Raw genomic sequence first — 13427 nt, forward strand, 5'->3', positions numbered from 1 at the left:
GAAAATAGGTTGGTTACAAACTGCTTTGTAATTTCAACCGTCTTCATTAGAACCAAGAATGTGCTAACTTTCTCATGACGTATTTTATTTGTTTGATGGTGTATCTGTGCAGTCAAACTATTTTGAACAATGAATGCGTTTTTATCCAATCCAAGCTATTGCTTAAATGTAGACGATTTAAACGATCTGTCTTAGCCTGATGCTGCGAGTTTGCTGTGGCAATAGTAAGTTGCGCTAGCTTTCGGAACACAGTTCCCTAGTCATGTGCTATGATTAATGGTGTTGAAGTCAGTGAGTGGTTCTTAAGTGTGGTTCTTTCGTTTAGCTTGAGGCTGCTGGTTGTTGAGTTTCTGTGTTGTTAGGCGTTTTTTGTTGCAAAATTTGTTTTCAGTTGATTAGTAGATTAGATGACGTAGTTCTTCCCTTTCGGCACGGTTGTTGATTTTAGGATTTTGTCTGCTGATGAATATGGCCTCTTTGAAACGTAATTTTACCGCGTCATTTACTCGGGCAATTATAGTAAATTCAAAGTCGGTGTGGCATTGTTGTTGATGATTAAAGACCGAGCTTTTGTCTGAGCTGAGATGTTCTTTGATGCGGGAGTGGAGTGGTCGAATCGTGCTGCCTATGTAGCTTTCCCTGCATTTCTTGCATGCGATCTTGTAGACACAGTTCTTGGTGGTACATATGTCATCGTTCCGTAGTGGGCAGTTTTGTAGCTGGCAAGGTTCGGGTTTTTTTGGTTTTTGAAGGGCGTTTCTGAGGGTACGTGAGCGTCGAAAAAGGCGGACTGGCAGATCCAGGTCTTTGAAAATTTTCTTTGCTTTACGGTCCGCGTCGTCGCTCATATATGGAAATTCAAAATGTATTGGGTTATATGGTGTCTGGGGGGTTTGTCTGTTTTGCTGGTGTCGTCGTCGTCTGGGAGTTGTTTAAGAAAGTCCTTGGGGTATCCGTTTTCTTCGATTGTCTTCTCAAATTCCGTCAGGTGTGGTGTTGCTTTATTGGGCGAGGAACATCTATCTTTTCTTCTCTGTGTTTCGTTTAAGAGTATGGTCTTCTTGGTACTTGTGGGTAGGGCCGAGTTGAAGTGTGGGAGTAGTTTTGCCTTTGCTTTTTTCTGGTAGAATTCGTGGTGGATTGTACCGTCTTTGTCGATTTTAATGGTGAAGTCCAGTAGTGAGATGGCGTTGTCTGTTGTTGGTAGTTCTATTTCAAAGTTAATAGCTGGGTGCGCTTGGTTGAGAGCATTTTGGATAGCTAGGGCTTCCTTGTTGTTGACTGTCAGCAAGAATGTGTCGTCAACGTATCGTCTGTAGAGGGTGAGGTTTGTTTGGTTCCGCAGTGTCTGTTTTTCTAGGGTGTCCATGAAGAGGATGGCGAGGACTCCAGATACGGCGTTTCCCCATTGGTAAACCGCCGACTTGGCTATAGAACTTCTCCTTGAAAGTGAAGACGTTGTTCTGAAGGATAATCTCGAGCAAGAAACCGATCTCTTCAGGGTGGAACGGGCTGCATAGTTGTGTTTTTCCTGTCGACAGTTTTTGGATTACGTTGTTGATCGCTTCCTTAGGAGGGATGGAGGTGTACATTGCTGTCACATCCAGGCTGAAGGGAAAGTTGAATTTTCTCAGGGTGTCTCGTGGCATGTCTTTAAGTTGATTGAGTAGTTATTGACTGTTTGTAAGGTGTGCCGGAACTTCTTTCAATAGGGGGTTGAGCAGGGTGCAGACTAGGTGTGACAGTTTGGCGGCTGGCCCGTTTGTGCTTGAGACGATTGGACGAATCTTGATGTCAGGTCCTTCTTTGTGAGTCTTGATCAGGTGGTAGAATCGTGGCATACTCGAGTTGTTGGTGATGTAAGATCTGGCCACGTGATGGGGTAGTTGAGCTTTGGTGGCTATAGTCCTCCATGTGGTGTTAAGCTTTCGTTCTATGGTTTGCGCTTTTGTAATCCTTGAAGCTTTGTATACTTTTGGGTCGCTCAGGTGTTGTTGGGCCGCTGCATCGTAGCGTTCTGTTTCGATGATGCAAAATTCACCGCCCTTGTCGCTGGGAAGATAGGTCATGTTCTTGGCTTTTAAGCTTTTGATGGTCGAAAAGTCCTTCTTTGAGAGGTTGCTACGAGTGTTTGTGACGGAAGTTGTTTTCAAAATGTCTTGTATCTTGATTGACGCAATTCGCAGCTTGTGCTCTAGTTCTTCACTCGCTTGCGGTGGCTTGTGAAGGTCATCGTTGCGAGGAAAGCGTGGTATTTTTGTCGATGGATTGTCGTCGTCTTTGGTTGATCGGTGCTTATTTTCACAGATTAAACAGGAGACTACTGAAGGACCAGCCGCATAACATGACCACGACAAACAATCAATGGACACCTCCTCCTATCACCGACCTATCAAATTCCCTCAACGACCAAGAACGTACCCTGCTCATAAAAGGACCGAAATTTGCCATCAAGAAGCAGCCAGACGAACGAACTATACTGAACATCACATCGTCCTTCTGCAAACTGGCATACCAAGCCCGGTGGAGAGAATACACTGAAAATAAGCACCGATCAACCAAAGACGACGACAATCCATCGACAAAAATACCACGCTTTCCTCGCAACGATGACCTTCACAAGCCACCGCAAGCGAGTGAAGAACTAGAGCACAAGCTGCGAATTGCGTCAATCAAGATACAAGACATTTTGAAAACAACTTCCGTCACAAACACTCGTAGCAACCTCTCAAAGAAGGACTTTTCGACCATCAAAAGCTTAAAAGCCAAGAACATGACCTATCTTCCCAGCGACAAGGGCGGTGAATTTTGCATCATTGAAACAGAACGCTACGATGCAGCGGCCCAAAAACACCTGAGCGACCCAAAAGTATACAAAGCTTCAAGGATTACAAAAGCGCAAACCATAGAACGAAAGCTTAACACCACATGGAGGACTATAGCCACCAAAGCTCAACTTCCCCATCACGTGGCCAGATCTTACATCACCAACAACTCGAGTATGCCACGATTCTACCACCTGATCAAGACTCACAAAGAAGGACCTGACATCAAGATTCGTCCAATCGTCTCAAGCACAAACGGGCCAGCCGCCAAACTGTCACACCTAGTCTGCACCCTGCTCAACCCCCTATTGAAAGAAGTTCCGGCACACCTTACAAACAGTCAATAACTACTCAATCAACTTAAAGACATGCCACGAGACACCCTGAGAAAATTCAACTTTCCCTTTAGCCTGGATGTGACAGCAATGTACACCTCCATCCCTCCTAAGGAAGCGATCAACAACGTAATCCAAAAACTGTCGACAGGAAAAACACAACTATGCAGCCCGTTCCACCCTGAAGAGATCGGTTCCTTGCTCGAGATTATCCTTCAGAACAACGTCTTCACTTTCAAGGAGAAGTTCTATAGCCAAGTCGGCGGTTTACCAATGGGAAACGCCGTATCTGGAGTCCTCGCCATCCTCTTCATGGACACCCTAGAAAAACAGACACTGCGGAACCAAACAAACCTCACCCTCTACAGACGATACGTTGACGACACATTCTTGCTGACAGTCAACAACAAGGAAGCCCTAGCTATCCAAAATGCTCTCAACCAAGCGCACCCAGCTATTAACTTTGAAATAGAACTACCAACAACAGACAACGCCATCTCACTACTGGACTTCACCATAAAAATCGATAAAGACGGTACAATCCACCACGAATTCTACCAGAAAAAAGCAAAGGCAAAACTACTCCCACACTTCAACTCGGCCCTACCCACAAGTACCAAGAAGACCATACTCTTAAACGAAACACAGAGAAGAAAAGATAGATGTTCCTCGCCCAATAAAGCAACACCACACCTGACGGAATTTGAGAAGACAATCGAAGAAAACGGATACCCCAAGGACTTTCTTAAACAACCACCCAGACGACGACGACACCAGCAAAACAGACAAACCCCCCAGACACCATATAACCCAATACATTTTGAATTTCCATATATGAGCGACGACGCGGACCGTAAAGCAAAGAAAATTTTCAAAGACCTGGATCTGCCAGTCCGCCTTTTTCGACGCTCACGTACCCTCAGAAACGCCCTTCAAAAACCAAAAAAACCCGAACCTTGCCAGCTACAAAACTGCCCACTACGGAACGATGACATATGTACCACCAAGAACTGTGTCTACAAGATCGCATGCAAGAAATGCAGGGAAAGCTACATAGGCAGCACGATTCGACCACTCCACTCCCGCATCAAAGAACATCTCAGCTCAGACAAAAGCTCGGTCTTTAATCATCAACAACAATGCCACACCGACTTTGAATTTACTATAATTGCCCGAGAAAATGACGCGGTAAAATTACGTTTCAAAGAGGCCATATTCATCAGCAGACAAAATCCTAAAATCAACAACCGTGCCGAAAGGGAAGAACTACGTCATCTAATCTACTAATCAACTGAAAACAAATTTTGCAACAAAAAACGCCTAACAACACAGAAACTCAACAACCAGCAGCCTCAAGCTAAACGAAAGAACCACACTTAAGAACCACTCACTGACTTCAACACCATTAATCATAGCACATGACTAGGGAACTGTGTTCCGAAAGCTAGCGCAACTTACTATTGCCACAGCAAACTCGCAGCATCAGGTTAAGACAGATCGTTTAAATCTACCTTGTGAAGTAAGCAACGATCATGCTGCTAAAAGCGAAACTCAATCAATTGTAGACGATTTACTTCAGTGTTACTGAACAGAAAAAAAAGTATCAACCATCAAGTATGCCATAAAACGTGTTGCAAAGTAAAAGTCATGTGCTTTTAGCAAGTGTAGAAGCAGCGTCCATTGGAGCATCACTTGGCACTGTAACATCTAGATTTATTTCTGATGACATCTCATTCTTCTATCTATCACGTAGGATGCCATTTGTACAGCATTGAAAATTAAACAACAAACGCAAAAGTTATCTTAGAATTACACTGGTAAACTCATGTGTGGTTCATTTTGCGATAAGTTTCTGTCCTTCTGAACAACCAATTACGATTTTCATTAAATTTTTTAAATTCCTCTGGAAACCTACAGTACAAGGTGCAACCAAAGTTTCGATCTTGGATTCTGTGTAAGGCCCCAAAACAAGTATTTATTTCAGTATTGAAACATTACATGATTTTGTTAACGTTACCTTACCATAAAAACTGAAAGATGACTTTCTCGCAGTTATCAATTCACAGACAATTAATAATAATATTTGTATAATTGTATTATTCAGATTATTTTTCGTATATGCAAAACCTAACCTAGTGGTCCCCAATCTGGGTGTCGTTTACAATACTCAGAAGTGCCGCAAGCTTTTTCTTATATTCATCTGTCTGCTCGTTAAATCGGTGGTTATAAAGGCTCGATTCAAGATGATCGAGCGGCGCTGGTTCAACTCTCGAGGTGTGCGCTTTGGCAATGCATATCAAGGACTGCTCTCCATTTAGTGGCATCTATAGTAGATGGAATAATTTTCAGGCAACAACACTTCAACAATCGGAAACTTCACTCCAACGTTGTTTCAGGCTACATCAATATACTGTATGGTTGCAATACCAAAAAGAAGAAATGAAATGCGAAGAAGCGGTGATTGGCAAAGTTTACGCGTGGGTTTGCTCACCTGGAAAGATGTTATTCTAAGAAAGACACAATTTAAAGATAAGAACATGAATTAGAAAGAAAGGTACGGGTATAGTCTAGAATTTCTTGATAAAAGCAAAAACGTATAATATTTTTTTATAAAGATTGTTGGAAACACACAAAAAACGACAAAATTAACTAAATGAAAAAACTTAGATTTCCTTTCTAAGAAGCGTTTTCTGAAATGTACGTTTCTGCGGACAAATTGTATTCTGACTAATACAGTAGGTTACTTTATTGTAGATTACAGCTTATTAGGATGACCCCTACTGGACTGCAGTAAGCCTAGACTGCTGTGTCGCGATAATGTATTTGAACCAAATGTGAACAAAGAATTTCATCTTCATACCCAAGTTACATTTCTGTTGTGCTGTGGAATCTAAGCGTTGGAATCTATTGCTGTTCACTGTTACTGTTATTTTGATTAGTTGCTGGAAGTGCTGAACCATTTGTTAAAGCCCTTCAAGAATTTTCATTATCATTTCACTAGTAGAACTATCTGACCATTTAATTGACTGTTTTTCGGTAATATCCCATTAAACTACGTCATTAATCCTTTCCAAGTCTCTTTCCTGGTAAGAGATAGAAAGATATCGTGACAGATTGATAAGTTGTTCGTCTGCTACAAGGCTTACAATTTCACTCCACTGTGTTGAATCAAGATGAAGACAGACTGTACGTCGCTTTCTTTCAAGTTGTTCTTTCCTTCATTTGATGTGTCAGGTAGATGGAAGGTTTTCGTTATCTTTTTCGCCAGTGTCACTTAGCAGACTAAATTCACTGTATTTTTTCTGTTCAGAAACTATTGCGTGATCTATTTTTCGTTGCGTTTCTTTTTTTCACCTGCAAAATCTTTTTCATTTTTTGCTTGTTTTTAGCCAATGGCACTCTGTCCAGTGATGAAATTGCACCTTCTCAGTTGCTTTTCATCTTTTGCAAGAATTCATCTTCTTGGTTTAAACGATTATCACAATTTGGTTGAGGGACCCAAAATGTTTTCTTAATTTCTATTAAAAAGAACCTCTATTGTCCAGTTGTTGCTGTGTTGTTTTCAACCGTTGCTTAAACCTATCTGTAGCGACACGGGGCATTATGAGGACGCCCTACTCTAGTGGTGAAATATTTCACAGAAGGAAATATGCTACACTTTTAGTTTTTATTCTTTGCGAATTTTCTAAACCTAAACTGTTCATTTTTCTACCTTCCTGCCTTTCACAATAAGGATTTCGTCTCAAGTGGCTAGACATTTTCGGGCAATGCTAGTTATACATAATTATGTTAATGTTAGTACAATATAAAGTTTAGTGCAATTACTTTTAAATGTAAAAACGCCCAAAAATGTCTTATATATATGAGAAAAAGTGATTTTTTGCTTAGTTTAAAATTACTTTATGTTATATATTAAAACTTTTAATTTTGAAGCTATTTTGGGAAATTAGAATAAAAACCGACTTTCCGACGTTTTTTCATCTCAAACAATTTATTTCAATACATTTGTTGGGTAAAAATTTAATTTCTATACGCACAATGCACATGGTTATTATCTTGTGAAATATTTTAGCTTTGTGATTTTCATCGCTCCCGTTATTAGCGATCAATTCATCATCATCAACAGTATCATAGCCGATGCGGCCTTTGATGAACTAGATGCTCAGTTCGTAAATTTTTCCAGTGGTCCCTTTGTCGCGCAGTGTTCCAAAGTGTTCTTGGTTGGCTGATCGATGTATTGAAATTGGATATAAATGTTGTTCGTTGTCTGCCACGAGCACGTTTCCCGAGAAGGCGGCCGCTTAGACAGAGATTTTCGAAATCTTCTTTTCTGATAATGTGACCGAGAAATGTGACCGATCGATTAGCGCTGTGCTAAGATAGCCCGTGACGTGCTTTCCGTATAGAAAAAAACTTGTATTAAGATAAGGTTAAACAAAGCTGTCCAATCCTTGTGAATCTTTAGCATCATGTTAATTACAGCATTATTAGATTTTGTGGGGATGCCAGCTTTTTATAACCACCACTTCTTAACATTTCCAACTACAAGTTTCTCGTACAAAACCACAATACTTCACTGGCCGCGAAAAGGCTGTAAAATCAACTAAAATGACACTAAAAGCATGCACTAATTAGTGGATCTCAGACTTGGAGCAGGGTAAAGATGTTTGATATGGAAGTTAACAAAGGAAGTGACGTCAAAATCACGTGGTCAAATTTTGGGAAATCCCCTGATCAGATACTGGTAAACCACTTCGAATTTGACTATTTTTTTTGGAAAAATTTAAAATTACTCCTTGGGTGAACCAGGGTCAAAGGTCAAAACCAAACAAAAATTTTTAGTTTGCAAACATCAGCAAGCAATATGGAACATTATTCTAAACTGACAAAACTTTTAAAGAACATCAAGGAAAATGAGCCACCCTAAGTCCCTCATGCTGGGAGCGGGCCATCCAGAGCGTGAAATATGTCATGGCTGCTATTGTGCACAATGGGCTTACAGGACTACCAGCGACAGGACTACCAGTGGATTCAGCAAGTAGCCTTAAAAGGGAAGATTTTAATAAAAAACAGAGCTTTGTAAGAAATTGAATAACCATTTTACAATCTTCATATCTCCAGATAAATTTTCTATCTTTTGTGAAAAGATAATAATAATGAAACTCATAATAAAAGAGTTATAAGCGTAAAAATAAAAACCTAGGCGTACAGTAATATTAAGAGTACGTACGTACATTAAGAGAAAAGATTTTAATAAAAAACAATGAGGCTCCTGGTTCAGGCAGAGAGGCAATTGAAGAAAAATAAGTTTTTTGACAAGCAACTTTTTGTTCGCAGTTTGTTTTTGCTGTTTTGTATTTTCTGACATTTGTTTCTCATATTTTGCTTGTTGGTTGCATGTCATGAGATCTGTTACTTGCCTTTTTGCGCAGTTTTCTACTTTTGTTTCTTGTAGTTTACCTGCTGTTGAGGTCTTAATGTTTAACAGGATCGCTCACAGTCAGGTTTTTTAGTGATATAAGTAATATATTTTGTGTTTTTGGTTAAATATCTTCAAACCGATAAATGCTACTTCCCTTTTCATCCATGTGCTTCAACAAGATTAACTCTCTACCAATGCTCTATTATTATAATTATATGTATAATCTGATTAATATTTTTGTTAAGTGCATTATTTCACTGAAAACTGTTTCTGAAGTGATTACGATGCTGCTAAATTTCTTTCTTTGTCATATCATTTCAGTATGCTTGTGAAATGATATTCTACCAATGCAATGCAAACAATGCAATTCTACCAATGCTCAATTATTATAATTATATGTATAATCTGATTCATATTTTTCTCAAGTAGCCTACATGATTTATTGAAAACTATTTCTAAAGTGATTACGATGCTGCCAAATCTCTTTCTTTGTCATATTATTTCAGTCTCGAACATACCTATTTTGTTTGTAACTTTTAGTTTTTGTCCTATCTACTTTTACTTGAACTTCCGCTTTGTTGACGAGTATTATTTTGTCTGTGAGGGTGCTAAAAAAAACGAACAATAAACTGCACTAACTTTCATTGTGTCCGAACTACTGTAAACAATTTCAGATATGAATTATAGCTACAATGACTGCTTTATGCTGCGACCCATACAACAAAATCAGCCCTTTTAACATTGATCCAACGTCTTCAAACGTTAAATCCATAGCAAAATGACGTACTTAATTTGCCGTTTAGGGAGACTTGGTTTAAACTCTTGCTGGCTCAAATGACATTAAACTATGTTGTGGCTTTAATTAACGGAATTAATTACAAAATTTATAAGACTTCTTTTGTAGATTAGGCTACTAACTGCTGGGAAGGAAGCTATTAGTTTGCCTCTCGCACTTCGAGACAATTGTTGTGCGCAGCAAAGCCGCCATACTCTGTTGATCATGCATTTCAAACGATCGAAATGTTTGTCCAGAAAGGAACCTACCTGGTAAGGAAATCAGTAGCCCACCTTTTTTTAGTTTTTTTACCGCTACAGATGTTCAATCAATGAAAAAAAATGTTTTCTGGATGAGTAGCCAATATGTCTATCCTAAATATCAGTTTACATTTGTTAGATTGTACATATATTCTTCTGATTTTAGAGTTTAGATACTTTCTTTAACAGTCAATTCTATTGCTTTTAAATGTTGAGGGCAGGTTCATGGCAAAATACAAAAGCGTGGTGATGTCGAAAACCTTAGTATAACAATAGACCTTTTGCATGACAAACCAACAGAGCGTGACGTTGGAGTCGTGAACGACCAGTCGTTGTTTACAATGCTGTCCGTTAGGGTTGGTGGCGTAGTTGCAGGCGAATAAATTGATTAACGTTTGCTTGAGCTGTTGTTTTGTGTTTTTTACAGGCGTGTATCAGTGTTTCAGTATAATTTGCCAGAAAATAAAATTCTTTGTAGGCAACAGAAGTGTTGTCAAAGATGGTTGGTACCGGCATCGACTGCACTGTAGTGTGAAGTAAGTCTCGAAACACCATCCTCACTTCACCGTCAGTCGCAAACGTACTCGAACTATAAAAGTACTAACACTGCAAAGGCATTAGTGGGAGTTGATCCAAATGGGGGTATTATGTTTGTATCTCAGTTGTACACGGGTAATGTGAGTGACAAAGAAATATGTCAGAGGAGTAGCTTCTTTCACCTTTCAAAGCAGAAAATAGCTGCTAATGAAGTTAATGAACAGCACTTCAATGATGCTGTTATGGCCGATAAAGGGTTTCTTATAGAAAAAAACTTAGGCTACATGACATTGGTCTACATTTGAATATCCCACGTACCGTTTCTAGGTAGAAGGCCTCAAATGAGTGAAGACGAGTGTTGAATACACGAAGTATTAGGCTACACGCCACCGCATCATGTAGAGAGGGCCATAAAAAAATTCGTCAATTTCATATCTTCGACAGGAAAATACCAGTGACTAGCCTATGCTTGGTATCATCAATCAAGTGTGGTTGGCTTGTTGCATGTTAAGCACTTTTCAAGAACCTATGTTGATTGATTGATGGAATCTTTATATTGAACTCAAAAAGAAACCAGCTCTGGCAGACTGCTTTGTCGTTACTTTCGCCGAACAACCCAGCAAACATTATTTAGACATCGCTGAAGATAAATGGTTACATACAATCAAAGCCACCATAAACATACAGAAACTGATTCGACCAACCACTTAAATCCCATGTCATCAGCAACCTCCGACCCCTGTGGTGTAGATTCTTCAACTATGCCCATTTAAACGTATTCTTTTTTGACGCTTTGTCTATGTAAGCTTATGGCAATGGACTGAAATTAAATTGCGTTTTTCTTTGCATTCGTCTTGTTGAACTGTTGTAATTTACTAGATGGATGCCCATTTACACTTATTCTTTATTGACGCTTTATCGATATAAACTTACGGCAATGGACTGAAACTAAATTGCGTTTTTCTTTGTATTCGCCTTCTTAAACTGTTGTAATTTACTAGACGGATGATCAGGTTAATGTATTTCTTGAATTTTGTATCAGAATATTGTTGGAAATCGTGGGAGAACACCAGTTAAGATTTAGGCTTGCAGGTTTTGATTTTAATATTATGTAACCATCTATTTAAAATATAATTTTTATGCGTGTTGATAACATCGGAGTTTGCTTTATTTGTTCGTTTTACGTATTTTTCAAATTTTCTTCTTCTTTTTTTACATGTGCTAGCTGAAGATGCTATTACTATAGCGAAATCGATTCTTAACTTAATAAATTACACTAAGAGGTTAGATTGTTGTGCAAATGCCAGCATTTGATGAATGCAAATTAGCAGTACCATCCTCGGACTTGGAAAGCTTCTTGCAGAGCTTAATACTGGCAGTTTCGCATACTTGTAGAGGCTTTTGAATCACTGACGCAGGCCCGGTCGCGAATTTTTTTCCCACAAAATTTCTGTCTCATTTACATATTTTGGTAAAAGTTTGTATTAAAACCGTGTGAATGCAACGTTTTCTCGTTGGCACGTTGGTTCAGTGGTTTCATCTTCTACCTAGTGATCGTGAAAACGAGGGTTCGACGCCTGTCGAAGTCAATCTTTTATTTTTTCTTTAAAGTAATTTTTGCGGTGCACAAGAGCTTTTAAAAAAAAGAGGGTTAGGGAAAGTTTATATTTTATTATCATTGCAAAATTTCATTGGTAAATAGTTATTTCGTAATCTGAATCAACCAATCTCTCAAAACACTTTCGGAAAATCTTACTTTTAGAGTGACTAGAATCAATGAGACAGAAATCTCGTGGGAAAAAAAATTTCGCGGCCCGGTCACCGAGATTGACAGAGTGAAGTTTCCGATTGTTGTTGCCGGGGAACTATTCCATCCATTAGATGCCACTGAATGGAGAGCAGTCCTTAACGTGCGTTGCTCAAGCGCACATCCTGAGAGTCTAACCAGCGCCGCTTGATCTTGAAGCTTCTTCGTTCTATGAGAGAAAAATTTTGCGCACTCTTGAAACCCTGCAAATCTTATTTCAATTCCAGAAGTCACGCGCTAGCCAACTGAGCTATCGGGGCGGACTTATGTTGTTTGAACAAACTGAAGGAAACTAAATAAAACATGCCTCAGTTTTATCTGCTTATGAAAACTTTCAACACCATGAGTTTTAAGACCATGAGTTTTAATTTATTGACAGAGAAGAGGCGATGCAGAATCAAAATAAAATGTTGCAAGACAAGGTACCATTGACGTGGTCCATATAATAGCTTACTCGATCAAAATGCACACGCTCCACAAACATTGTTTAAACCTAGTTGTCCTTGGATCTAAAAATAGTAGCCTAGGCTATTCATGTGTTGTTTTAAGCTGTAGCCTATGTCGCCATCCAAGACATGAAGGTAAGAATCCTTGTTTGTAGTCATCTCTTCTATGGTGCTATTCCTCCACTTAATGGACATTTTATTTCTAACAAACCAAAGTTACTTCCAGGTTCATACTTTGATATACAATCCACTTAGATATATCACTTATGTCAAATGATGGCAGTTTTTCTAATGATTTCATCCAGTCACACGTTGTAGCTTATATCACATACTCTACAAAATAGCATTTGTTAATTATGCCTATGGGCTACTACAACAATTCATAAACACAAAAAATTTACTTTCACTTGCCAGCGACCTCACGCTTGCTTGCAATGACAAGAAACGCCTTCATAAACCGTAGTAAACAAGCGATTCTCAACCCTCAGACTTCGCGTAACTCAAACGTCAAGCTCTGGTGATTTTGAATGTGCAAAAGGTCTATTGTAAAATATATATTTTAGCCATGCCATCTAACCACATAAAACCTTCTTTGGAACCACAATAGGTTTACACCTCTAACTCATGGGTTTGCAGACTTACACGTCTCCCCTATAAGGTTACAGACGTGCTGGTTTGAAGTTAGTAACAATTTTATTAATGAAAGTATTCTATAAACAATATGGAAATGTTTGTTGTGTATGAGATGCTTCTAAAGGAAGATATTGGGAAAGGGGGAAAAGAGTTAGTATTTTATTTTATTGAAGTAGGCTAACTAAAGAAAATAGTGTATGCGCTTTGTTTTTAAGGAAACTGATTGACGAAAGAAGTCCTGAAACCACAAATCTAAAATGAAATAAAATTAAGCAACACCACTGGATTTGACACATTTTTTTGAACGTAGAAGAAGTAAACAAAGAAGAATAAACATCTTTTGCTTTTGTCTACATCGGAAACCACAGGTCTGTCCGATCTCCACCG

The 13427-nt window shown here is 39.0% G+C and overlaps 2 protein-coding genes across 2 annotated transcripts; one reads left to right on the plus strand and one right to left on the minus strand.

The window, feature by feature from the left end:
- Positions 1–844: 844 nt before the first annotated feature.
- Positions 845–2069, minus strand: LOC145772131 (uncharacterized). The gene is made up of 2 exons (XM_082584007.1): positions 1701–2069; positions 845–1531 (listed from the first exon to the last, which is right to left on the minus strand). Exons 1-2 carry the CDS (start codon positions 2067–2069, stop codon positions 845–847), a joined length of 1056 nt encoding a protein of 351 aa, XP_082440133.1.
- A 1124-nt stretch (positions 2070–3193) lies between these two features.
- Positions 3194–4935, plus strand: LOC145772230 (uncharacterized). The gene is made up of 2 exons (XM_082584121.1): positions 3194–3773; positions 4820–4935. Exons 1-2 carry the CDS (start codon positions 3194–3196, stop codon positions 4933–4935), a joined length of 696 nt encoding a protein of 231 aa, XP_082440247.1.
- Positions 4936–13427: the final 8492 nt, after the last annotated feature.

The sequence above is a fragment of the Aplidium turbinatum genome, chromosome 1, assembly GCF_918807975.1.
Source record: "Aplidium turbinatum chromosome 1, kaAplTurb1.1, whole genome shotgun sequence".
NCBI classification, from domain to species: domain Eukaryota; kingdom Metazoa; phylum Chordata; class Ascidiacea; order Aplousobranchia; family Polyclinidae; genus Aplidium; species Aplidium turbinatum.

Coding starts and splice junctions, on each gene's coding strand:
- LOC145772131 (XM_082584007.1), bottom strand. CDS start 2,069: ATGACCTATCTTCCCAGCGACAAGGGCGGTGAATTTTGCATCATCGAA. Junction 1,532..1,700: donor TCAACCCCCTATTGAAAGAA/GTTCCGGCACAC, acceptor AACTGTCGACAG/GAAAAACACAACTATGCAGC.
- LOC145772230 (XM_082584121.1), top strand. CDS start 3,194: ATGCCACGAGACACCCTGAGAAAATTCAACTTTCCCTTTAGCCTGGAT. Junction 3,774..4,819: donor CAACTCGGCCCTACCCACAA/GTACCAAGAAGA, acceptor ATGTGCTTTTAG/CAAGTGTAGAAGCAGCGTCC.